General features: G+C 48.9%; 2 protein-coding genes and 1 non-coding gene across 3 annotated transcripts; 1 reads left to right on the plus strand and 2 right to left on the minus strand.

Annotated features, from left to right (window-relative positions):
- Positions 1–1383: 1383 nt before the first annotated feature.
- On the minus strand, positions 1384–8925 carry KRT32 (keratin 32). Its single transcript, XM_005584177.4, has 7 exons — positions 8412–8925; positions 7646–7728; positions 7326–7482; positions 5822–5983; positions 5618–5743; positions 4372–4592; positions 1384–1812 (listed from the first exon to the last, which is right to left on the minus strand). Exons 1-7 carry the CDS (start codon positions 8877–8879, stop codon positions 1683–1685), a joined length of 1347 nt encoding a protein of 448 aa, XP_005584234.3. The 5' UTR covers positions 8880–8925; the 3' UTR covers positions 1384–1682.
- A 604-nt stretch (positions 8926–9529) lies between these two features.
- On the plus strand, positions 9530–9720 carry LOC123569664 (U2 spliceosomal RNA). The gene has a single exon (XR_006693469.2). It is a non-coding gene; the product is annotated as a U2 spliceosomal RNA (small nuclear RNA).
- A 7932-nt stretch (positions 9721–17652) lies between these two features.
- KRT35 (keratin 35) lies at positions 17653–22407 on the minus strand. Its single transcript, XM_045375962.3, has 7 exons — positions 21882–22407; positions 20651–20733; positions 20299–20455; positions 19595–19756; positions 19179–19304; positions 18458–18678; positions 17653–18139 (listed from the first exon to the last, which is right to left on the minus strand). Exons 1-7 carry the CDS (start codon positions 22350–22352, stop codon positions 17992–17994), a joined length of 1368 nt encoding a protein of 455 aa, XP_045231897.2. The 5' UTR covers positions 22353–22407; the 3' UTR covers positions 17653–17991.
- Positions 22408–26863: the final 4456 nt, after the last annotated feature.

Genomic DNA, 26863 nt, shown 5'->3' on the forward strand with positions numbered 1-26863 from the left:
TCCAGTCTCTTTGGGCTCAAATCCTGCAGCAGCCCTCCCACTGCCTTCAGGAGAGAGTCCAGAGTCCAGGCTGTTTGTGGGGTACCCAAGGCCCCCCTACCATCTGATGTCTGTCTACCATTTCAGCTTCATCCCCATCAGCCTCTCACAGGAACCCACTGCTCCAGCCAGCAAGACCCCTCAAGGCCTTCCGAGAGTGACCCCTGCGCTCTTGAAGATCCCCACGCACTTACTTGCCTATCTGGTGCCCTGTAGACCTTCTATTCAACCTCTAAGACCCATTTCAAATGCCACCAGCTACAAGAAGCCTTTCAGATCCTCTCAGCCTAAGACTCTCTCCCAATCTTGACTAGTGTTTACTCTTTCTAGGTAGGAATTTGGCAGTTACAATGGTCAAAATAACACTGCTGTGCAGCTAGACTTGGGTTTAAGTCTTTGTTCTTGCATGTAACCTTCAACAACTGACGTGACCACTCTATGCCTCCACTTCCATGTCTAAAATGGATACTATGCGTACCTTACAAGGTGGTCATGAAAACCGCATAAGTTAATTTATGTAATATGCTCCACACAGTACTTGGTGCATTATAAGTGCTCAAGAAGTAGTAACCATTGCCATTATTATTATTATTACTGTTACTATTATATGGCTCTTATGAAGAAAGGAGTGGGGTCTTATGCACACGGGTCTTAGCTCCTCCTGTAATTACAAGTGTTTGCATGGTGGTCATCACGTGCATTTTTTATACCCCCTGCACTCAGGTGTAGTTTGCAAATAGTGAGGACTGTGAATATGAATCTCTAGAGCCCAAAGGCCTCGATTTCAGTCCTGGGTTGGCCACTTACAAGCTGTGTGACTTTGGGCGATTTTCTTAACTTCTCTGGGCCTCAGTTTCCTCATTTACAAAATGGATGAAATAATGGTCTCTTTTTCATGGATTGTTGCAAGGATTAAATGAGGCATTACTGACATTGTGTCTGGGAGCTCTCTCCTGGACTAGCCAGCCCCTAATGCAGAACCTGCACCCAGTAGCTGCTTAGCGAAGATATTTTGAAAGAATGAATGATCCCATTGTACCAGCTGTAATGAGATTTAGGGGTGGGTTTAATTACGGTATGATTCTCAATTACAGTAATTTGGCCTAGGTTTCTGGCATGATTATCTCCCTCCTCTCTTTGTTCTTTTATTACTTGGCTCTAGAGTAATTGATTAGTTTTAACTGGTTTACGGCATGAGGCCTTTTTAGTGTACACCTCTCAAGCCTCTATGGAAGCAGAAGGAGCATAAAAATAAATACAGAATTTGCCCCTTCCTCTTGAGCCCAGTTGAGTAGGATTGGCCTGTGGATGCAGCAGCGTAAGTGACAAAGAGAGACAGACATGTTTGCAAGGCCATTGAGTGCAGCTCTATTTGCCAGTTAACTAACAACACATGCTCTTTGAGGCAGCACAGACAACCAGAAACATCACCAAAGAGGACAGTTCACCCATTGAAAAAAGAGGCAGTTTTGAAGTGATGAGGGCTTGAGCACCCCCTGGAGTATCAGAGCTTGTTGCAGGTGATCCACGGTCCTGCTCAGGGTCTTCCTTGCTGGCCGGGGCTGGCCCAGCTCTTTTGGTGGCCACTGAATACCAGGCTGCCCAGCCCCAGGCCCTCCAGGATCCACCAGCACAAAGGGGCTTCAGTAGCGGCCCTGGGGGCAGGGTGAGCAAGGCACGCCGACGATGCGTGGCACACAGACGGTGCGGGGCACACATGGGGAGGGCGCACACGGGGTGCAGGAAGGAGTGGAGCACGGGTTACAGGGCAGCCTGCAGGAGAAAGTCACAGAGGGACAGGATTAGTAGAGAAGGCCCACTCGGCCACAGGTCCTGCCAATTCTCCCCTCAGATGCCTCTTAACCCCATCTACCATGCTTCCTCTGCTCAGCCTCCCTGGTCCCAACCTCCGCCATCTTTGCCTGAGTCACCTCATGGCCTCCTAACTGATCTCCCCAAGCCAGCTTGAGCCCCACCTAACCACTGTCCACTTAGTAGCCACAGCAATCTTCTATAGTCACAAATCCAGTTATGTCCCTCAGTGGCTTCCATTTAAGCTCAGGATGAAAAGCAGCTTCCTCTGGAAGCCATCATTCTCAGCAAACTAACACAGGAACAGAAAACCAAACACTGCATGTTCCCACTCATAAGTGGGAGTTGAACAAGGAGAACACATGGACACAGGGAGGGGAACATCACACATTGGGGCCTGTCGAGGAGTGACGGGAGTAGGGAGGGAGAACATTAAATCAAGTATCTAATGCACGCAGGGCTTAAAACCTAGATGACTGGTTGATAGTTACAACAAACCACCATGGCACATGTATACCTATGTAACAAACCTGCACGTTCTGCACATGTATCCCAGAACTTAAAGTAAAATAAAATAAAATAAACAAAAGCAACTTCCTTAATAGGACCTGCATGATCTTGCTCCCACCTCTTGCCCCAGGCTCACCTCATAGCTCCGTTGCTCTTGGAGCTGCAGGTACTCTGACCTTCTTCCAGCTCCTTGCAGGGACTGTGCTGCTAAGGCCACAGGACTTATGCCCTGTGCCATACATCTCTGGAACCCTCTTCCCTCTCCACTCACCTACATTTCTTCTCTTGTTTAAGAGCTCAACTCAACTGTCACGTCCTCCTTGAAGCCTCCCCTGCCTCTCTGAGACAAGCCCCCATGGTACATGTAACTCCTTTCATCGTGATTAGTAATCATTCTATTATGGTCTGTCTCCCCTGCCAAGCAGTGAGGCCAGCAGCCAGAGACACATGCCCACCCTGCATCCTGGCATAGAACAGGCACCTAATAAGAATATTTGGATCAGACAAAATAATAAATGAATGAAGAATGAATATATGGTGAAAGGAAAAAGGATGATCTCAGAGACTGACAGGCATGCGCTCAAAACCAGGACCAACACACTGGATGCTGGATGGAAACCCAGTAGCTCACAGAACCAATGGGAGGCCTGAGGATCATGTGTAACCTGAAATGTGTTCCATTTGCCTGGCAGTATATATTTTCTTTAATTTGTTGAAAATACTTAAGAATCAGGAGAATTTGACATTTTTAAAAATCCAGATTCTCAGTTTCCCTGGAACTATCGGAAGATCAGCAATACTGGACCTGCTTCTCACACAGTAGAAGTGGCCCTGAGGGCATGCCACTGCCTGGATTGGACAAGGCAAGAGCTTTCTGCCTTTCCACCATCTCCATATGACCCATGTCATTCATGCATGGTAATGGCCTGGTCCTTGCAAATGTTTGACACAACACTTGCCCTGAAGTTATAGATTCTGAATAACAGAGAAGCAAAGCCAAATGCGGAATAAGAAATAGCTACAACAGTCGTCAGCCCACTGGGTGTCCACGGCCCAGAGGTACCCTGCATTCAGACAGCCAGCAAGTCCTGCTGATTCTACCTGCACAGTGTCTACAGCTGATGCCTCTGCTGCCCTAACTCAGGCCCTCCCCATTGCTTACCTAGGCTGTGGCCAGGGCCTCCTGGACAGTTTCCCTGCCTGGTTCCCCTCCCTCTACTCAGTTCTTCCTGCTGCTATCAGGGCCATCTTTCTGAAGAACAGCTTTGAGCTTGAGAGACATTTACTGAGCATCTACTATGTGCCACGTACAAGGAATAAAAATGTATTATAATGTCTCTGCATTCTAGATGTCTACCATCTAGTGGAGAAGACATGCAGTAAATTCTCTCATTTCCTCCTCAAAACAATAGTAAGGCCTTCCACTCGCCTATAAAATAAAACCCTCCCTTCCCAGCATGACCCATGTCGTTCTCCATAAATGGGCACCGGCTGATCTTGCCTGTCCTGCTCCCCAGCAGGGCTCAATTACACAAGGCTTCCTATTGTCCTCCCGACATGCCAAAATCTCCCTTTGGAGAGCAATGGAGCTATCAGGTGAGGCTAGGGTAAGAGGCAGGAGCAGGATCATGCAGGTCCTATTAACAAAGCTGCTTTTCATCCTAAGCTCCCGACATGCCATGACCTCCAGCCACCTGTCTCCCTATCTCCCTAAACATATGGAAATGATGGGAGGGCAGATGCCCTGTCTTCCTCTGTCTTGGTGCCCTCCATAGCACCTGCCCCATAGTGGGTACTTAATGAGACAGAGTAGTCTCCAAGGGGTCTGGTTCAGGATGGCAGCATGAACACAACTGCCTGACTTCCTTCAGAGCATACCAGCTTCTTAATGGCTCCATAGTCAGGACAGGGTTCGAAGCTGATGGTCCCTCAAGGGTAGATCCAGTTGCTTCCTATAACCTCCCAGAATCCCTGCCCACATATCTGTGAGCCTCAGCTGGGCCTGCGTACTTGCTGTCCTCGCTCTCCAGCAGGCTCCGGTATGTGTTGATCTCACTCTCCAGCCGGGCCCGGACGTCCAGCAGCACCTGGTACTCCTGGTTCTGCCGCTCCAGGTCAGCCCGGATCTCAGCCAGCTGGGCCTCCACGTTGGTGATCATGTACTGCATCTGAGCTAGCTGGGAGCTGTAGCGGGCCTCGCTCTCTGTCAGTGTGTTTTCCAGCGAGTCCCTCTAAGGCAACGGAAGACATAACTATGAGGAAGGGAGCTGTTTACCATGGCCTGCTTCAGAAAGAACCAAGAAGAGCCAAATCTCCCATGATACTGGGAATGAGCCCTCCCTACATCAGTCACTTTGGAAACGGAAGCCCAGAAAGGTCAAATAACTTGTTCAAGGGTAAACAGCTGGTACATGATGGAACCATAGTTTCTACTCGTAAATCTAATTCTAAATCCCTCCTTCCTTCTGCAACCTTTGTCTGGCTTCAGGCTTTAGATCTGAGATTTCCCAAGTACCTCCCTGCTGGCATCATTTAAAACAGTGTTTTCAAACCTGGCTGCACATTAGTGCCACATGGAAGCCCTCAAAAAAATACCCATGACCGGCCGGGCGCAGTGGCTCACTCCTATAATCCCAGCACTTTGGGAGGCCAGGGTGGGTGGATCACTTGAGGTCAGGAGTTCGAGACCAGCCTGGCCAACATGGTGAAACCCCATCTCTACTAAAAATACAAACATTAACAGGGCATGGTGGTGCATGCCTGTAATCCCAGCTACTTGGGAGGCTGAGGCAGGAGAATCACTTGAACCCAGCTGGGGCAGAGGTTGCAGTGAGCTGAGATCATGCCACTGCACTCCAGCCTGGGTAACAGAGTAGGACTCCATCTCAAAAAAAAAAAAAAACCATGATCAGACCCCACCTCCAGAGACTCTGGTTCAGTTGGTCCAGAGAAGAACCTGGGCATCAGGATGAGTAATATTGAGATCCATAGGTTTGGAAGGGCAGGCTAAGCACAGAACAAGCTTTCTTGTGAAGTTGAGTTTGACAGTGTCCACCTAACCCATGTCTGATTTGAAACATCCCTCTTTGATCTCTGAGCTGGATCTCAGGAGAAACCTCCCTCCAGGAAAAGTCAACAGGATGAGCATCCATGGTGGCCGAAATCTGGGCCTCCTCTTCCTCTTTCCTGGGGACCTGCATCTATGCTCAGTGCCGCCTGGGATCCAGAGGGAGGGTGCCCACCCAGCAGCTCTCACCAGGCTGTGCTGGGCCTGCAGCTCAATCTCCAGCGTGTTGACCGTGCGTCTCAGGTCAATGATGTCTGACTGGTAGTTCTGAAGCTGCTCAGAGCTTGTAGCCACCTGCTGGTTAAGCTCCTCCATCTGCAGTGGGGGGGAGGAGAAGGCTGGAGTCCCTTCCTGGGGACATGAAGGAGGCCACCCCCACTGTGAGAGGCTCACCTGCATATTGAACCATTCCTCGACATCCCTGCGGTTGGCCTCCACCATGGTCTCATACTGACACCGCATCTCCTCCAGCACCCTAGTCAGGTCCACCGGGGGTGCAGCATCCACCTCGATGTTAAGACGGTCCCCAAGCTGGCATCGAAGGGACCCGACTTCCTGAAAAGGCACAAGAGCTCCAGACAAGTGTGACAATCCTATGATCCCAGCTTACCTCCCCAGGGAGACATGAAAAGATGCAACAAAAGTTGCTAAAGATTGAAACATTAGATGGCCCCCAAGGACTGCCGTCCACTCGGCAGCATCCCAGTGCTCTTCAAACTCCAGCTGAATACCCCTGTGATGGGAACCTCACTGTAACACAACACTTCCTACCACTTTGGCAGAATCCAAGAGCAGCACCCGGGTTTGTTTGATGCATCTGGGCTAAAATGGGAAACCGGTCCCCCTAGTATTCCCAGTCACCCTCCGCGCCTGTGTTCATCCTGGGAGGAGGGTAGCAGGAGCCTGGCTTGACTAGTTAAAGGCCCGAGTTAGGGCAGCTGTCTCCCAGGCTTGGCTGCCAAAGAGGGAAAGTTGTCACTGAGGCTGCCAGGGTGTGTGATAACTTCTCATTAGTGGCTTCTTGGTGCCATTCCCAGTTCTCTGATTTGAGCGAGATGAGTCAGGCACCCGAGGGTGCTTGATAAGTATGTGGTGACTGATTGTTACTTTACACTTAAGCCTGAGGAAACCCAGCCAAGATTCAGAGACACTTGTCCATTCAAATCCCAAGTCAAGAGGTTGAGAGTCAACCAGGGAGGAGGGAAAAAAACACCATGGCTCAGGTGGGCTTGGCAGCACACAGGTGCCCAAAGCAGAGGGCTTCCCCTCTGAGAAACTTCAGGAGATAGGAAAAATCAGAAAGTAAAGGGTTTGCCTATGGCCTCAGCTTGAGCATTTTATATACAAACAGAAGAGAGGACAAAATAAGGATGGAGGCAAAAGGAGGAGACCACTGCAGCTCTACTCCCTCTCAGAAAAGATAGGACTGCTTCTGAGAGTTTAGCCGGGCAGAGATGGACAGGCCATTCGACGTGAGATCTGGAACATAACTCACCCTGGCACCACTGCACCACTCTACCTCTGCTGTGTGGCTCTCGAGAGAAAACAAATTCAGTCGCCACTAGTGAGTGCTTGGCAGTCACACTAGCCCAGGAAATGCAGAAGGGAAGGGGGCTACTTTTCTGAGCATTGACCAAGTGGCAGGTGTTTCATACCCATGCCTGGGGGATTTCCATGATGGATATCCTATCCGTTAAATCCTCACAATAACCCTGCGTGAGAGTGTTGTCCCTGTTTTACAGATGAGGAGGCTCAGGAAGATTCCATAAATTGGGCAAAGTCACTGAAACAACATGTGGCAGGCTTGGGAATTTCAACCCATGCCTATCCAACCCCATACCCCACGTTCTTCCCCCTCTGCTTCCTGGGGCCACTTCAGCGGGACTTCCAGCCTTACCTCCTCATGGTTCTTTTTGAGGCACATCAGCTCCTCCTTCAGGGACTCCACCTGGGCCTCCAGGTCAGCCTTGCACAGAGTGAGATCATCCAGGATCCTGCGCAGGCCATTGATGTCGGCCTCCACCAGCTGCCTCATGGCCAGCTCCGCCTCATACCTGCACAAGGACAGGGTCAGCAACCGAGGGTGGAACTGAATGCAGAACTCAGGAAGGCCTTAAACTGCCGGCACTTTCCAACCCTCCGTGAAACTAATGGAAAGCTGCCCCAGAGCCTATGAGGACAGTACCTCCCCCGCTCCAATCCCCTGGCCAAACTCACTTTGCCCTGAAGTCATCAGCAGCCAGTTTGGCATTATCAATGTTCACGACCATCCTGGCGTTCTCTGCCTTGGTACACAGAATCTGTAGGCCAAGGCACATGGAAAGGGTTAGTTCAGGATGAGAAGAAGGAAAAAGAACCCAAATGAAGAGAAGACAGCAGCAAAGGTAGGATCCAGCAGCCCTGCAGCCATCCCTGCAGAAGTTCCCTTCTCCCTGGAACTCTGGGAGATATTTAGTGAATTGCTAGTCCTAGGAGAACTTGAGATGTATTTTTTAAGAAACTGGAGCTTCATAAATTCAAATTCCCCATTTTGGATGCTCCGAGCAATGTGGAAGGAAAGAATCTCATGTCTGAAGTCACTCATGTGACAGTTCGAAGGGTCTTTGACATTTACTGAAAACTCCCCGTGGACCAGGGGCTGTTCCAAGCAGTTGACCTGCATCATCTCATCGAATCCTTTTGACAACCCCATGAGATAACGACCCTTATTATCCCTGTTTTACAGATGAGAAAACTGAGGCCTGTGGAAGGGATGGGACCTCCCAAAGTCATGCAATGAGGCAATGGTAGAACCAAGACTAGATCCCAGATCTCTCCATATGAAAGCCTCTGGCTGAGTGCTCAAATTATAAAATAACCCTATGCCCTAGGGAGGTCTCTTTGTCTTGAACATAGCTTAATAAGCTAACAAGATTCCAAGCTGGAATGCCGACTAGTCCAGGTCCCTTCCCAGAGAGCCTGTTCACCTCACCGCTGCCCTTACCTTCTGCTGGAGCTCCTCAATGGTCCTGAAATGAGACTGGTAGTCAGGAGTCGTGGTGAGCACCTGGGAGCGAGAGGCCTCTTGGATCCTGCTCTCCAGCTCCGCATTCTCCTGCTCCAGCTGCCGCACCCTCGTCAGGTAGCTGGCCAGGCGCTCGTTCAGGAACTGCAAGGTTTCCTTCTCATTGCCATTGAAGGCCCCTTCGCGGTACCAGCTGCCGGGGCCCGTGGAGCTGGAGATGCCACTGGCTGCCCAGCGGGAACTGGATAGATAGGTTTTGGAGAGGCAGCTGGCTGGCCGGAAGGTGGTGGGCATGCAGACAGAAGGCAGGCATGCCATGGGCTGGCAGACATAGCCCAGGCACAGCTCAGGCCGGCAGTTCACGCTGCTAGAACAGATCGAGGCAGGCCGGGGGCAGCTCTTGAGAGAGGCTTGCAAGTTGTTGGTGACACAGCAGGCGGATGTCATGTTGGGGAGGCCCTTTCTCCTCAGCCACAGCTGCCTGGATGTCTACAGATCCCCGTGCCGCCCGGGCCATTTTATGCCCTTGCAGTGAGGGGGCTCATGATAGAAATTCATCATTGGGTGGTGTTGATGTTTACACCGAGCCCAAGAGGAAGCTGCTAATTAATTTGTAATTTGGTTTCCAATAAGGAGTTCCTTTCCTCATAAAAGAGGCCAAACTTATCATTTGGCTAAAGCAGAAGTCTGGGTTCCTGTCATTGATCACCATGAGAGAGCTTCAGGACACATCTTCAAAGGGTCACCTGCATGCCTGGGCCCTCATTAATAGGGAGGGCCCCCCAGGAGACCGCCACGACCCAGCCTGTGCCTCCATTGGCTTTGCCCACTGCACCCCCGCCCGCTTTAGCCCTGAGAAGCCTGCAGGTCTGTGCAGCAGTGGCTGCCTCTTTTAATGAAAGCATTCCCCATGGGAAGAGGCCTGGTTATTTAACAAGGAGATTTGTGGGTGGTAGAAACTGCCCCGATACTGGCAGCAGCATAAATCCAGCAGAAAGCAACAGGAACCCCAGAGGCTTCCTAACAGGCATCATCTTCCTGCCAAGGGGAAGAAAATAATATCAGTAGGGAGAGAATGAACTCAAGACACAGGCAGCATCACTTCTCAGCCTTTTGGCTAAGATCAAGTGTGGTATCTGTTCTTATCATTTTAATATCTGATACGTCCTCTATCCGAGGACAGCATATTAAATGGATTTTTGGAGCAGGGAGATGGAATAGGAGCTTGCGCTGTTCACTCTACACATTAACCTGGTATTGCAGTACCTCCAGGAATGCTGCACCCCTTCAAAAGCAAAAAAAAAAAAAAAATCCAAACAGAAGCCTAAGAATCAGGTACAACTTTCCAGCTGGACCCTTTCTCTTGGAAAAGTCCATATCATGAACATCTCCAGGTGGCAGTTGCTCTATCTTGACCCCCTCTGGACCATCCACTCAATTATCACTGCACCTTATACACAGTTGTCAAGTGCTCAATAATTGTTTGTTGAACAAACCGAGATAGAATAGTTACAACAGGTTCTACTTTTACTTTCTCTTGTGGCGGATGGGGAAGGCTCACTTCAGGATCTCAGACCTTGGAAACAGTATGAATCTGCTCCCTTGGGAAAGGACGTTCTGTAGCCCTGGAATGAGGTAAGCCAGGAGACAGGGAGCAGATGTGCCCAACTATAGAAGCCTTGGGCATTCACTTAAGAAGGCAACGTGCTACAGCAGTGGTTTTTCAGTCCTGGCTGCAAAACCTGTGAGCTTCACATTTAGTATGTGTGTGCTATATAGCCACTTTTTTATTCAATAATCTTCCTGATATAATTTCGGGGTATAAGTACTTGCCTTATGTTTCACATATTCCCAGAAATGTCAGTACAAGAACGGGAAAGGGAAAATGCCACCCAGCCCATTCATTACATAAGAAAAGGAGAGCATAGAGACCCTGCCTCTGACTTGCCATGTGGCCTTGGGAAAGTCATTTTGTCTCTTCAGACCTCAGTTTCCTCATGCCAATTGAAAGGTCAGATTGAATACTCTCACAATTTGATTCTCTGTGACAACTATAAATTCCAGTACCTTGTCTGGATTACCTGTTTAGAGAAGATTATAGCATGAGATGGAAGGAAGTGTGATTGCAATACCAACTACAAGGGATGAGACTCATCAGGCCACCCTTCAGAATCGTAGCCAGCACTTGTGGAATGTATACGAATACCAGGTATGGTGCTGAGTACTTGGCATTAATTTGCCCATTTAATCCTCTCACCCAAAAACTATAATTATTATAATAAGGTGTTATCAGTGGTTCTCAAACTGTAGTTCATAGACCAGCAGCATCAACCTGACTCAGGAACATGTTAGAAATGCGAGTTTTCACCCTAGAAGAAAGCTTAGGTAATACCATTCAAGACATAAGCATGGGCAAAGACTTCATGAATAAAACACCAAAAGCAATTGCAACAAAAACCGAAGTTGGCAAATGGGATCTAATTAAACTAAAGAGCTTCTGCACTACAAAAGAAACTACTATCAGAGTCAGCAGGCAACCTACAGAATTGGAGAAAATTTTTGCAATCTACCCATCTGACAAAGGTCTAATATCCAGAATCTACAAGGAGCTTAAACAAATTTACAAGAAAAGAGCAAACAACCCCATCAAAAAGTGGGCAAAGGATATGAACAGGCACTTCTCAAAAGAAGACATTTATGTTACCAACAAACATATGAAAGAAAGCTCATCATAACTGGTCATTAGAGAAATGCAAATCAAAACCACAATGAGATACCATATCATGCCAGTTACAATGGTGATCATTAAGAAGTCTGGTAACAACAGATGCTGGCAAGGCTGTGGAGAAATAGGAAAACTTTTACACTGTTGGTGGGAGTGTAAATTAGTTCAACCACTGTGGAAGACAGCATGGTGATTCCTCAGTAATCTAAAACCAGAAATACCATTTGACCCAGCAATCCAATTACTGGGTATATACCCAAAGGAGTATAAATCTTTCTACTATAAAGACACATGCACACACATGTTTATTGCAGCACTATTCATAATAGCAAAGACTTGGAACCAACCCAAATGCCCATCAATGATAGACTGGATAAAGAAAATGTGGCACATATACACCATGAAATACTATGCAGCCATGAAAAAGAATGAGCTCATGTCCTTTGCAGGGACATGGATAAAGCTGGAAACCATCATTCTTAGCACACTAACACAGGAACAGAAAACCAAACACCACATGTTCTCATTCATAAGTGGGAGTTGAACAATGAGAACACATGGATACAGGGAGGGGAACATCACACATCAGGGCCTGTCAGGGGATGGGGTGCAAGGGGAGGGAAAGCACTAGGACAAATACCTAATGCATGCGGGGCTTGAAACCTAGATGATGGGTTGATGGGTGCAGCAAACCACCATGGCACATGTATACCTATGCAATAAACCTGCACATTCTGCAAATGTATCCCAGAACTTAAAGTAAAATTAGAAAAAAAAAAGAAAAGAAATGCAGTTTTTCAGGCTTATCCCAGACAGGCTGAATCAGAAACTCTGAGGCTGGGGCTAAGGTGCAGCAATCTGTGTTTAGCATGTCCTCCTGGTGGTTTGGAGACCCACTGAGATAGAGGAAGATACAGGCATACCTCAGAGATAGTGCAGGTTCAGTTCTAGACCACCAGAATAAAGCAAATGTCACCATAAAGTGAGTCACACAAACTTTTTGGTTTTTCTGTGCATATAAATGTTATATTTACACTATACTGTAGTCTATTAAGGGTATAATAGCATTATGTCTAAAAACAATGTATATAACTTAATTTAAAAATACTTTATTGCTAAAAATGCAAATGATCATCTGAGCCTTCAGCAAGTTGTAATCTTTTTGCTGGTGAAAGGTCTTGCCTCAATGTTGATGGCCGAGGACTGATCAGGGTGGTAATTGCTGGAAGTTAGGATGGCTGTGGCAATTTCTTAAAATGAGACGTCAGTGAAGTTTGCTGCATCAATTGACTCTTCCTTTCACAAAAGATTTCCCTGTAGCATGTGATCCTGTTTGATAGCATTTTAACAGTAGAACTTCTTTCAAAACTGGGGTCAGTTCTTTCAAATCCTGCCACTACCTTATTAACTAAATTGATGTAGTATTCCAAATCCTTTATTGCCATTTCAGTGATGTTCACAGCATCTTCACCAGGAGTAGTTTCCATCTCAAGAAACCACTTTCTTTATTCATGAAAAAGAAGCAACTCCTCATCTGTTCGTTTTGCCATAACATGGCAGCAATTCAGTCACATCTTCAGGCTCCAATTCTAATTTCAATTCTCTTGCTGTTTCCAACACATCTATAGTTACTTCCTCTGCTGAAGCCCCTCAACATCATCCCTAAGGGTTGAAATCAACTTCTTCTAAACTCCTGTTAATGTCAATATTTTGACCTCCTCCCTTGAATCACAAATATTGACATTTAGAATACTGAATCCTCTTCAGAAGGTTTTCAATTTACTTTGCCCAGATCCATCAGAAGAATCACTCTCTATGGCAACTATAGCCTTATGAAATATATTTCTTAGGTAATAAGACTTGAAAATCAAAATTACTTTTTGATCCATGGGCTGTAGAATGGATGTTGTGTTGGCAAGCACAAAAACATTAATCTGCTTGGACAGCTCCATCAGGGCTCTTGGGTGATCAAAATGCATTGTCAATGAGCAGTAATATTTTGAAAGGAATCTTTTATTCTAAGCAGTAGGTCTCAACAGTGGGCTTAAAGTATTCAAGAAACCATGTTATAAACAGATGCACTGTTATCCAGGCTTTGTCATTCCATTTGTAGTGAACAGGCAGAATAGATTTAGCATCATTCTTAAGTGCCCTAGGGTATTCGGAATGATGAATGAGCATTGACTTCCCACTTGAAGTCATCAACTGCATTAGCTCCTAGCAAAAGAGTCAGCCTATCCTTTGAAGGCAGACTCCTCCTGTCTAGCTATGAAAGCTGCTTCCCCACTAAACTTCATCATTTCTAGCTTTTTATTTAAAAGGAGAGACCTGCACCTTTTCCTTTCACTTGAACTCTTAGAAACCGTGATAGGGTTATCAACTGGCCTAATTTCAATATTGCTGTGTCTCAGAAAATAGGTAGACCCAAAATAGGGAGAGAGATGGGGGAATGGCCGGTTGGTGGAGCCATCGGAACACAGGCAACATTTATCTTTTAAGTTCCCCATCTTATCTGGGCATGGTTTGGGGTTTCCCAGAACAATTACAACAGTAACATCAAAGATTACTCATCACAGATCACCATAACACATATGATAATGGAAAAAGTTTGGCCAGCCACGGAGGCTCACACCTGTATTCCCAGCACTTTGGGAGGCTGAGGCAGGGGGATCACTTGAAGTCAGGAGTTTGAGACCAGCCTGGCCAACATGATGAAACCCCATCTCTACTAAAATTACAAAAATTAGCCAGGCATCGTGTGCCTGTAATCCCAGCTACTTGGGAAGTTGAGGCACAAGAATCGCTTGAACCCGGGAGGCAGAGGTTGCAACAAGCCGAGATCGCGCCATTGCACTCCAGCCTGGGCAGACAGAGCGAGACTGTGTCTCAAAAAAAAGAAAAAAGGAAAAGAAAAAAATTTGTATTGTGAGAATTACCAAAATGTGACACAGAGACATATAAGCACATGCTGTTGGAAAAATTAGCACCAATAGACTTGCTGGAATCAGGATTGCCACAAAACTTTAATTTGTTTAAAAAAACACAATATCTGGGAAGTACAATAAATTGAAACTCAATAAATCGAAGTGTGCCTGCATATATTTTAACAGCTGTCACCAGAATTCATCTTGCAGGAAAAAAATAACTGTCTTTACTTAGAAAACTACATTAAGAAGATCTTGGGTTAAAAGGTGGGACCCCAATGCCTCGATTTGGCTGGTAAGACATCACAGGGAGAAAGGAGAGAAGGATTTGAAGTTCACAGGACAATCCTGGAAGGAAGGAATGAGGAGGAGAGAGATAGGAGCCAAGAGCAGGGGCTCCAGGATGATGATGAGAGGTTGTCACTGTGAGGTGAGGTCCCAAATGCCTGCATGAGCAGAGTTTTCCGTTGTGAAGTAAGGACCGGGTTTCTTATAACAGCGGAATGATAAAGGTAGTAGCAGCAGCATCCAAAGTCACAGAAGACCACAGTTCCAGGCAATATGCCAGATCTGGGGTGTGTCGTGCAGATGGAGAAGTAGGGTCTGGGAAAGTTAGCCACAGAGAAAGTGGGGCACTGTCAGTTCTCAGACCCAGGTCTGGCTGATTCGAAGACTTTCCACAGTACCCCAACCTCTCTGGGGCCAGAGCAAACTATCAGGAAAACAGGTTTAGGAAGAGAAGAGAAAGGGATGCAAAGAATCCAGGAGGAAGGGCCTGTTTGAACAAAAGCAGATAGGACGCATGTCACAGCCTGGCCCAGCACCGTCTCCCTCCATTCATTCCCCCGCAGAAAACCAGAGGCTCCTTCTTTGGGGGGAAAAAAAAAAAAACTCCAGAGAAAAGACTTACAGAAACTGAACTGAGGTGGTTGTACCATGCAAAAAGCCAGTTTGCCAACCTGCCCGTCCACATAGCACCTTCTATCAGCTTTTTAGTGTCTCGTCATAAAATATAAACAAAAGGATGACCAGATACTTGAAGGAAGTTTCCGATATTAAAGACAAAGTAAAACAAGCAAACAAACAAAACAGTAAAAAAGGAAATTGAAGAAAACAGAAACAATGCAGAATCCAAAACTATATATATATATATTTTTTTTAAATAATCTCAGAGTGGGAGAGATGTATATCCATATAGCAGTTATAGCCTTGAAACAAGAACTGAATGTTATAAAACAGGAACAAACAGAGAAGAAAAAAAATAACTTTTTGGGAAAAAAATATAACAAATTTAAAATTTAGTTCAAAAATTTGAAATTGAAAGAGAGATAAATGGCAGAACTGAGAAAGTCAAAAGCATAATAGGGACCAGACCTGGTGGTGCTAGGGTCTATGTCAGAGCTGCCCTGAGCCCCCTGCACTCCCAACTGTGTTGCCAAAAGGTCCTCCACCAGACAAATGACCTCTCAACCCTGGCTGCATGTTCAAATCGCCCAGAGAGCTTTCAAAAATCCCAGTACCAGGTCATATCCCAGACCAGGTAGAGCAGAATTTCTGGGGCTCAGAGCAGACATCGGTATTTTTTAAAGCCCTCCAGGTCATTCCAATGTACAGGCAAGGTTGAGAACTTGTGGTTGAATGGAAACAGCGTTATAATTAAAAGCACAAGCAAATGAAGTAAATAATAATTAGAAGTAGGATTACACATGATTTAGTTGGCTACATCTTGGAGGAAGCTAGGATGGGTTTGGAAAGGATGTGTGCCACAGAGAACGCCATAAAGAACAGCGTGGCCTATACACAGCAGAGTTAACTGGAGCCCATGTGCTCCAGACAGCATCCACGTGCTGCTGGCCGTAAGGCTCCCCGCTGACTTTGCTTAGAGTTGGAATTAGATAATGAAGCATGTAACTGCATATTCACTGTAGCTGGCTTGGTTTACTGGGAAGGACACGTCAGAAATGAAACCCTGGACAGGGAAATGTGGATGGCCGGCCTCGCAGCGATCCAGCCATCCAGCTGGAAGAGAGAGTCGGTAGTGATGACCCATCTTCAAATGCCCTGCATGTGCTGGGCAAAACATTCTCGGTCTCACTTCACAGCATCAGTGTCATGTTCTCTATTTTACTGAGGCTCAGAAATGGACAATGACCTGCTAAAACTCCCACATGTAGTTAGTGGTGGGTGGGGATTTGAACCCAGGTCCATCTGAATCCACATTCGGAGCCCATGTTTATTGCACTAATGTCAAGGTCCCCTTCAGCCCGTCTCCTGACACCACTGAGATAGAAAAGAAAAAAAGTGGCAAGTGAGCATCATCCTGTCCCATCTCAAGGCCCCCTCCCACACAGACCAGTCCTCCCCTGGTAGCTAACACACCTCCTGGCACAGGGGGATGCTTTGTAAGGGTTCGTTGAATTAAGTGAATGATCCTCAGGTGACCACCCCTTTCAGGTGCCTAAGCCTCACCAAAATTAGCCAAGGAATTCCAAAAAGACCAACATGGATGTGGTACCAGATGCCAGGAGTAAGGTGTGGCTGGGAGCAACCAAAGGCCCAGGCCCTCTTTGCAGGGGGCTAGAAAGGAGAGGATTCTGTGTTCAAATCAGAATGAACTATATCAGATGTCCTTAAGGAACGAGGGTCTCCGGCTTGCCTTGGTCAGCATCTTCCAGCCACCTGCTCTCCCCTTGGACACGGCTACAGTTCTCTTAACATCACTGAAGCTCCTTAGCAGGTACTCTCAGCATCTTATGAGGAGCACATGCCAACTGGGAACGCACATCTTCGTTTTTAGTTTAGAAACTTTGGTCTTGGCCCTTCTCCCTTTCCCACTGGGATTAATGGAACTTGCTATTTGCCTTGCCTGTTTGGGGACGACATTCTGGACACAGATGAGAGCCTTTGGGTCAAGCTGCTGGGAGCTCTCACACCCGTCTGAGGAGGGCTCGTTGTACACCTCGCCAGACGCCAAGAGCACAGGAGCACATGCATGAGCCTCCTAAGGACAGAGCCTTAGCATTCAGGATGGAAGCCCTGAAGGCGAGTGCACTCTCCATCTCCTGCTTACGACGGGCTGTGGGTTGTTAAGGGGGTTGCTGAACTTGGAGGGCTGCATGAAAGGGCTGCAATGGAAGGGGGCTGATGTAAATGCACCCCTAAAAGTACCCTGGGAGGGAGACACCCTGTCACCGGTCTTACAGGGACCACAGACAAAAGGCTGATAAAGTGGCCTAAAACCCTCCCCATTATGCTGATCTCAGTTTCCATCTCAGTTCTGTCCATCCCACTCTGGGATCCCCAGGTGACCACGTATACTAAGAGGGATTACAGAGAGGTCTGGAAACACCTGGCACCACACTGGAATTGTGGAGAAAGGTCTTCATTGGGGAAGCCAAGCAAAAGCTCTCACTGTAGGCCTCTACCCACCCCAAACAGGTGCACAGTGACCCTGTCATCCAAAGGGTCATACTTGGCCACACCTCTCCCATGAGTCTGCCCAACAGTCACCCCCTGAACACAGCAGAGACAAAAGCCAACACCACCAGAATGGTGCAAGTTAGGCATCAGGGGCCTTAGCAAATGCACTTTATTGTTCTGCCAACAAAAGCCCTCTACTGCATTTCAGAATCCGCTGTAACAGCACCCAGAAGGAAAAGCTGACCCAGGAGGCAGCCTGAGAACAGAGACACCATTGAAATGATGAGGAGTTGAGACCTTTGGGATCAGCCAGCCTTTGTGACAGGCTCTGAGAAACGAAGGCACGTATTTGCAGTGAGCCTTTTCAGGGCCAGCCCCTGGGCCTGGGCTCTGCATGAAGAGAGGGGATTGGGCTACAAGGGTTAAGGTTGGGTAGAGGCCAAGTTCAAGCCCTAGAGACGATGGCTATGCCCTTCTGGGTCACCCCCTCTCAGAACCGGCCCCCTGGGCAGGGCACACAAATGGGGCGGGGGCTGCAGGTTCGGCGGGCTGCACTAGGACCGCAGGAGGCCGCGGGAAGACAGGGAAGGCATGACTTGGAGGGTGAGTAGTCAGGTGCACATGAGTTACAGGGGAGCCTAGAAAAAAGAAAACAGTCAGATTACTATGATTTTCCAGTTGCTGTTTGCAGTAACTCAACGTAGATCCTAGACTATGCAAACTGGGAAGCACCTTAAAAATCACCTGATCCTGCCCCCTTGTTTTACCAAAAGGGAAACAGGCCCTGAGAGGAAAGGGGGGCTTGCTGGAGTCACGTGATGAGCTTGCAGCAAGACCAGAACTAAGAGACCAGGACTCCAGACTCCGGATGCCAGGCTCTTTCTAGGCACCACGCTGTCTTCCCAGAACTTGGTAGGTTGCAGTGAGAAGACTAGAGCACATGCAGTGATACTCACTTGCTGTCCTCACTCTCCAGCAGGCCCCGGTATGTGTTGATCTCACACTCTAGCCGGGCCCGGACGTCCAGCAGCACCTGGTACTCCTGGTTCTGCCGCTCCAGGTCAGCCCGGATCTCGGCCAGCTGGGTCTCCACGTTGGTAATCATGCACTGCATCTGGGCCAGTTGGGAGCTATAGCGGGCCTCCGTCTCTGCCAGGGTGGATTCCAAAGCATCTCTCTGTGAGGGCAAGGGTTGTATAGGGAGGAAAAAGGCTAGAGGTCAGAGAAGGAGCAAGGAGGATTCAACTGGGTCTCAGTGAGGCCTCAGAATCCAAGAACAGAGGCTCGGAGAATCAGGGTTTGAGCTAGGATGAACCACAATCAGACATCTCACTTGAGATGAGCTAATTAGCACCTGTGGCTTCTTTGATCTAGAGAGTATCTCCCTGTTAGTGTCATCTCTGAGTAACTGATAATTACTCAGAAGATGTATCTGCTTACACAAATATGGGACCTACTGCCTGGACATGTCAGTTGCTACAGGTCTCTTGTCTTTTACCACTAGGGGATTCATGATTGGGGCTGGTCCCTCATTCCGTCTTTTCTGCATGGAGAACCCCTGGTGCTCAAGAACATGGACCCCTGGAGCCTGCCTGTGTGGTCAAAGCATGGAAGCTGGGGAGCTTGTGTTCTCCCCGGCTTAGTCCAGAGGCAGCTCCACCCTGCCTTGGGACTCACCATGCTGTGCTGGGCCTGCAGCTCAATCTCTAGGGTGTTGACTGTCCGTCTCAGCTCGATGATCTCTGCCTGGCAGGACTGCACCTGCTCTGAGCTGGAAACCACCTGCTGGTTCAGCTCCTCAGTCTGAAACACACATACACAGGACCTGGTCAGCAACACTGGGGACTTGGCTTCAGAGAGCTACAGAGGCCAGTTAGAATCATGAGCCAAGAAGGACCTTCCCAATCCCCTAGTCCCACTCATTTATTTTATACTGGAGGACATTGTTGCTCAGAGGACAGCAACCTGCCCAAGTGGCACAACAAGGTCAAAACAGAGATGAGACTCAAAGTTAGGTTTCTTGATTCAGAGCCCCAGGGTCACCTCCATGTGAGCCACCATGTACCCCTGTTGCACAGACTGTTTCTACCTACCTGGGTGTCAAACCAGTCTTCGGCATCCCGGCGGTTATTCTCCACGAGGGTTTCGTACTGGCACCTCATCTCATCCAGAACTCGGTTCAGGTCAACAGGTGGGGCAGCGTCCACCTCAACATTGAGCCGGTCACCAAGCTGGCAGCGCAGTGAGTTCACTTCCTATGGCACAGACCAGGGTCAGTACTAATTCCCAGAGGGCTGCCTCCCAAGCTCACCTCCTCCTCATGTTCACCTCCTCCCCATGTTCACCTCTCCCCCATGCTCACCTCCTCCCCTATGTTTACCTCCTCCCCATGCTCACCTGTTCCCCACGTTCATCTCTCCCCCATGCTCACCTCTCCCCCATGCTCACCTCCTCCCCATGCTCACCTCCTCCCCATGCTCACCTCCTCCCCATGCTCACCTGCTTCCCCATGCTCACCCATTCCCCATTCTCACCTGCTCCCCATGTTCACCTCCTCTCCGTGTTCACCTCTCCTCCATGCTTACCTCCTCAACATGCCCACCTGCTCCCCATGCTCACCTCCTCCTCCCCATGCTCACCTCTTCCTCCCCATGCACACCTGCACCCTCATGTTCACCTCCCCTCATTCTCACCTCCCCCCATGCTTACCTCCTCCCCATGTTCACCTCCTCCTCATGTTCACCTCCTCCCCCAGGCTCACCTGCTCCACCATGCTTATCTCCTCCCACATGCTCACCTCCTCATGGTTCTTTTTCAGGCAGAGCAGCTCCTCCTTCAGGGACTCCACCTGGGCCTCCAGGTCAGACTTGCACAGGGTCAGGTCATCCAGGATCCTGCGCAGGCCATTGATGTCCGACTCCACCAGCTGCCGCAGGGACACCTCCGTCTCATACCTGCAGGCATAGAACAGGGCACCTGCATCCGCGTTTCCTTTTTGCATCTAAATCAGGCCTGCCCTCAGACTGGCCAGGTGCTGTGAGTCTTGCTTTTATGCCTCGGGGACAGAGTACAGCCAAAACCCTGAGCCCAGGCATCACCTGTGTCCAGTTCTAGCGGCCCCCAACCACAGGACAAGCAGGACAACTCACTTGGTCCTGAAGTCATCTGCGGCCAATTTGGCATTGTCAATCTCCACCACCAGCCTGGCATTCTCAGCCTTGCTGCACAGGGTCTGGGGATATAAAGAAGTTATTTCATTGCAAGAAAGGACATTTCATTTGTTGGAGCTCCCTAAGGCTGACAAGGGCTGCCTCTGGAGAGAGGAAGTCACCCATCCTCGACCTCTGCTAGTCCATGGGTATTGGAGGGTTGTGGGCAGCCTCTAGGGATCAACTATGGAAAGTCCAGGGTTTCTTCCAATGCAGTGTGTCTGTGACCTGTGACCCAGGTTAGATAGCTGCATGAAAATGCAACAGGAGCCGGGCGCGGTGGCTCAAGCCTGTAATCCCAGCACTTTGGGAGGCCGAGGCGGGCGGATCCCGAGGTCAGGAGATCGAGACCATCCTGGCTAACATGGTGAAACCCCGTCTCTACTAAAAAATACAAAAAACTAGCCGGGCGACGTGGCAGGTGCCTGTATTCCCAGCTACTTGGGAGGCTGAGGCAGGAGAATGGCGTAAACCCGGGAGGTGGAGCTTGCAGTGAGCTGAGATCCGGTCACTGCGCTCCAGCCTGGGCGGCAGAGCGAGACTCCGTCTCAAAAAAAAAAAAAAAAAAAAAGAAAATGCAACAGGAAAGGCCTGGCATGATGAAACGAAGCTTCTTGCTATCTCCCTGTCTCCCAGGCCTACTCAGGGCCCAGGGAAGTTCATTGCCAACAATGTATTCCAGGATTCTGTGGTCATAAATGGTCCCTCACAGGAGCCAGCTGTAACTTTGGGCCAGGCAAGAAGCAGATATGGGGTCTTGGCAAGAAGGAAACTTCTCTGGCAGGCATTTTCATCCCTGAGTTACTTATGGGAAGCCTGAACTGCACTAAATACATCAAACCCAATCTCCTGACTTTAAATAAAAGAGGAAATGAAGACTCAGAGGGGTGGGCAATAGTACCCAAGGTCACAAACTTCATTCATAGACCCGATGTTCAAGCTCTGGCTCCAGTAACTGCCATCTGGGTCACTTACCCAGCCTGAACCTCAGTGTTCTCATCTGTATAATGGGCTACTGATACCTCCCTCAAAAGGTTATTGGGAGGAGCAAATGAGGCCACAGAGGTGAACATGCTTGGTGACTTCCAACATGCCCTGTGGGAACAGAACTATCAATGAATACTGGTGATACCAAGTTCCTGGGAATCCAAAGCCACTCTGAACCTCTTACCTTCTTCTGGAGTTCCTCAATGGTCCGGAAGTAGGACTGGTAGTCGGGGCACATGTAGGGGACCTGCTGCTCACACCACTCACGGATGCGGCTCTCCAGGCTGGCATTGTCCTGCTCCAGCTGACGCACCTTCTCCAGGTAGCTGGCCAAGCGGTCGTTCAGGGATTGCATGGTCTCCTTCTCATTGCCAGTGAGGATGCCCTCCCCAAACCAGCCCCCACCCACGCTGTAGCTGGTAGTGAAGCCTCCGGCGGGGAGGCAGAGAGTAGGGAGGCAACTGGTAGCCCTGTAGCTGCTTCTGCCCAGACCCGCTGAGCAGGCAGAGAAACTTCTGGCCCCACGGGACAGACTCGGGAGCTTGCAAGAGCTGCTGGAGTACACTGCAGACACACGAGTGGAGCCCCCACTGGCCCCTCCTGGGCTCTTGAGAGACCCAGAAGAGAAGCCCGCCTTGAGGCATTTGGAAGCCATGGCCCCTGCAACTCAGATGCAATTGATAGGTCTCTGAGACCAGACACCCCAAAGCAGAGAAGCAGCTCCTTACCCCAGATTTATATCTCTGCCCCAGTGGGCGTTGGTTGGCCTTTACAAAGTGTTTTCTCCCCATTAAAGTTAACACCACTTTCTTTTAAAACCCCTCATTAACCTGTTATTTAGTTTCCTGTGAAAATTTACCAGCCTCATAAAATGGGAGCCCCGTTGCTATGTCAAGACTCACCTCCACCACCCCACATCACTGGCAAGACCAAGTCCCCATCAGTTCTTCAAAGGGACCTGTCATCTGAGCCCAGACCTCAGCCTCCGCATTAAGCAGGCGTGGGAGTTCAGCCACCGTCTTGACTTTCTCCGGCTTTGACTTCTTTTATGGGCCCGAGAGAGTAGAGGAGGTCTCCGGGTGCTCCCAGGAGATGGAAGAGTAAACTTGGTTGTTGCAGGAAGGCAGGGGTCTTGCGGCCAGGGAGACACAGAAGGCTCTTGAATTGGCCCAGAAAATATGACTAGGGTCACCAATTTTCTTGGTTTCCTCAGGCATTTTCTGGCTTTAGTTCCAAAAGTTCCATATGCCAGGGAACCCTCAGTCCTGGGCAAAATGGGGTAGCTCGTCACCTTAGATACTGCAGAGCCCTGATGGACACTTCCCTACTCTTTCCCTTGCCAGGAAGTCTGCCCAGGTTATAGAGCCTAACTTCCAGCCACAATGCCTAGAGGTCAGTTAATTGGACACCTGCCCATGATGATATCTAGAAGGGTGTGTCTTCCCCAGTCCTGGTTGAGAAATGGAGAAGCTCTTCCTTCTGGCTGCCTGAATTGGAGCTCTTTTCACACAGCCCTATCAATAACCTGGCTGATGGTAGCAACTATCATTCACTGAGCATTTAGTACCCACCAGCCCCTACGCTAATCTGTCTCTATGCATTCTCTTATTCAGTTCTCACACAACCTCGTGAGATTGGCATCACCAATAGCCCATTAAATAGAGGAGGCTTGGACTGTTGCAGGAGCCTGTCCCAGATCACAGCTGAACAAGCATCTGTACAACTGTTCAAGGCATGCTATCTTCTTTAAGACCCCACACACGCTGTGCAACACAGTCGTGGATAGAAAGGTGCTGACTCCTGCAGAAGCAGCCAATGGTCAAAGTGGAAAATGGCTTAACCAAGGTCCACACAGGCTTCCCAGTGAGGCTAAAGCCCAGGGCTTCCAGCTCCAAACCACAGGCCCACCCCACTGCCTCTAAGGGCCCAGTCCTGGTCAGGCCTTCCTTCTGGAGCCTGGGCCCTGCTCCAGCCCTGCTGTGCCCTCCCAGCTCTGAGTGCCCAAGGCCATGACTGTTGTGGATTTCCTGGCCTCCAATTAACTGACATCTGATTGTCTTGTGTTTCAGCCCTATTTTCCCAGGGAGACTATAAGCATGGGGGCAAGGATTGACCTTGTACTTTTTTTGAAATCTCTGTAGTGTTAAGCACAGTGCTGGGCTTCTAGATGTCTATGAATGAATTAATTAATGAATTGATTTTCCCATGGTGAATTGTGTTAAGAAAGGAAAGAAAGAATGGAAGGAAACAAAAGAGAGTAGGGAGCAGGGAAAGGAAAACACAGTCAGTCTTACCATTCCTACTTTTTTTTTTCTTGAGACAGTCTCACTCTGTTGCCCAGGCTGGAGTGCAGTGGCACGATCTCGGCTCACTGCAAGCGCCACCTCCCAGGTTGACGCCATTCTCCTGCCTCAGCCTCCCGAGTAGCTGGGACTATAGGCACCCGCCACCACGCCCAGATAATTTTTTTTTTTTTTTTTTTTTTGTATTTTTAGTAGAGACGGGGTTTCACCGTGTTAGCCAGGGTGGTCTCAGTCTCCTGACCTTGTGAACCGCCTGCCTCAGCCTCCCAAAGTGCTGGGATTACAGGCGTGAGCCACCACACCCGCTCTACTATTCCTACTTTTATAAATGAGGAAACTGAGACTCAGAGATGGAAGGGGATCAGGCATCTCTGTGTAGGTGAGCAGCACCTGTCCAGACTAATCAGCCCCTCTGGCCAAGAACAAAGTGTTTTCTGGGCCAAGAGCCATTCCGCCCAAGGGAGACGGATCCCATAAGCCAATTTAGTGCTAAAGGTGTGGCTAAAAAATTCTTGATAAGATTTTTAGATAACTTTATAAAACATATATGTAATATTTTTCAAGCTGTTTTAAGGTACTTTGTAAATTGGTCTGGTCTATTTCTGTTCCTTTTTAGCATTCTTTTCTTAAATGAAATAATTATCTAGAACCCCTTATCAGCAAGAACTAACATTGTTTAGCACATTCCTAGTGACTTTCCTGACAGGATCTTTGCACTCTGCTCAGATGTGGTCCAGGTTGTCCCAGATCATTCCATGGATACACTAAATATAGCCCTAAAATACTTTTTGCCCTCCTTCCTCCTTTTTCTGCCCATCAAATCCAAATCTGCCCTAAAACCTTTCCTGATCATCCCAGCCCTCAATGATTTCTCATCTTCCCCAAAACCTGAAACCCTGCCCACACTTGCTCCTGCTATCCCAGTGCAGTTGCTGGGAATGTGGGGGCAAGGTGTCTCCACAGCTGGGCGTGAGCTCCTTGGGAACTGTGCCTGTTATCCAGTCTTTGTTCCAGCCGCTTCTGCCACCCCTGCTGCTTCCTAGATAGGCCTGAGCCTTAAGATTGGATTGGCGGTGTATGCCATGTTCCATTGTTATCTCTTCATTGATTAATTGATGTATATGTGTAAATGAGAAAGACAGTCAGCGTATCTGGAAAGTACAAAAAAGATCAGAAAAACCAGACCACCTTGAAATAAAACATCATATTCACTCTGGGGAAATTTTATTGAATGTTTTCTACTATTTCTCTCTTGATATCAATGAAATAGGAGCCCAAAGACCTGAGAAGGCTCCTAAGTCAGCCACATGCTGTGTGACTTTAGACCAGTCGCCATCTACCGCCACAACACTGTTGAATTCTGGTTTGCACATCGGTCAGTGATTTCAATTGCAACTCAGTTAAGGGTGTGTGTGAGGTTGAGATAGGAGGTGTTTTCTAACTGATACAGGTGCTCTGGACAATGTAATTAAAAGCCAGGCAAGGATGCATAAATAAAGAGCTCACAGCCACACAGGGCTGACCGTGTGCATCAGATGAGGCTATGAGTGTGCCCTGTAAACTGCAGAGTGATCATAAAAAGGGAAAGCACTGTACAATGCAAGATGCTGATGATGTGATTACTTGTCAGGTCACGCCCTGTGTGGTCCATCCACAGTGACAAGGCAGCTCAGCGGTTTCCCGGAGACTCGGTCCATTCCTGGACTCCTGCCTGTTTCTGCACAGAGGACCCCTGTCTGTTTCCGCACAGGCTCCAGCCTCAGGCCAGAGGCAGGGGTGCAGACCTTAGGCCCCAGAGCATGAGTGGAGCAGTGAGGGGCAAGGGGCAGGGCAGATGAGAGAACCATGCTGACTGCCTCCCCTGCCCAAAGCCAGGTGCATCTTCTGAGGCTGAGGCTTTGGGTTCACCGTCCAACTCCAAGGACACTGCTGGCAGCAGAGCCCCCACTGTAGCATCCTGACAGATACAAAGCAAAGAGCTTGGCCCTCGCAGTGGGGGTTCCTGTTTGACACTCTGAGGCCAGGGACTCTGCATTTGTAGTAAGAGCAACACTGACAGCTACCACTTTTTGGAAGCTACACACACACTGTCTCATTGGAGCTTCCCGGCAGCCCCATTTCACAGATGAACCTGCTGAGACCAGATAGGTCTCATGACATAACCGGGCATGTACCACAGAGCGGCAGAGTCGAGCTCAGTGCAGGATGCTCTGATGCTACCTGTGCATGTCTTCTCCCGGGGTCTGATACGTGTTTGCTGCACCTCTGGCTTGCTCAGCAAGTGACTGAAGAGTCCCGTTTAGCAGCAAATAGCAGATGACATGAGGCAGAGTCAGGTCGTGGAGGTCTTGACCATGACCCAGAGGAGAGCCCAGAGGAAAGTGAGTGCAATAGAGGGGGAGGGGGGAAGAGAGAGAGAGACAGAGAGAGAGAGACAGAGAGAGAGACAGAGAGAGAGAAACTGCTGAGAAGAGCTCCAGAGTCAGGGTCAGGATAGCCGGGTGATAGGCAGGTCTCTGCCACTCACTGCTCTGTGGCCTGGGACAAGTCACTGCCCTCTCTGGGCCTGTTTTCTCAAGGGAAGACTGGAGCAGGGAGCAAAGGAACCAACTGTAAGGCCCTCAGACCTGTCCCAGGCCATGCTTCTCTGATCAGAGGGATGTCCAGGTCTGGCAAAGTCAGGCCCCACCACAGACCTGCCTGACTCGGGTCTGCCAGTGGAATCCAGGGCTTTGACCTCTGCTCCACAGTGAAGTCCGGCTGTCCTCTCCCCCCACTCCATGTCTGAGCCCCCACCCCCACCCCACTATCCCCGACACCCTTCAGTTCAGCCCTGTGTGCCTTGTTGGTACATGGATTCACA

The sequence above is a fragment of the Macaca fascicularis genome, chromosome 16, assembly GCF_037993035.2.
Source record: "Macaca fascicularis isolate 582-1 chromosome 16, T2T-MFA8v1.1".
Taxonomy (NCBI): domain Eukaryota; kingdom Metazoa; phylum Chordata; class Mammalia; order Primates; family Cercopithecidae; genus Macaca; species Macaca fascicularis.

Coding starts and splice junctions, on each gene's coding strand:
- KRT32 (XM_005584177.4), bottom strand. CDS start 8,879: ATGACATCCGCCTGCTGTGTCACCAACAACTTGCAAGCCTCTCTCAAG. Junction 7,729..8,411: donor TTGAGGAGCTCCAGCAGAAG/GTAAGGGCAGCG, acceptor CTTGGCCTACAG/ATTCTGTGTACCAAGGCAGA. Junction 7,483..7,645: donor GCTGATGACTTCAGGGCAAA/GTGAGTTTGGCC, acceptor GTCCTTGTGCAG/GTATGAGGCGGAGCTGGCCA.
- KRT35 (XM_045375962.3), bottom strand. CDS start 22,352: ATGGCTTCCAAATGCCTCAAGGCGGGCTTCTCTTCTGGGTCTCTCAAG. Junction 20,456..20,650: donor GCAGATGACTTCAGGACCAA/GTGAGTTGTCCT, acceptor CTATGCCTGCAG/GTATGAGACGGAGGTGTCCC. Junction 18,679..19,178: donor TGCAGGCCCAGCACAGCATG/GTGAGTCCCAAG, acceptor TTGCCCTCACAG/AGAGATGCTTTGGAATCCAC.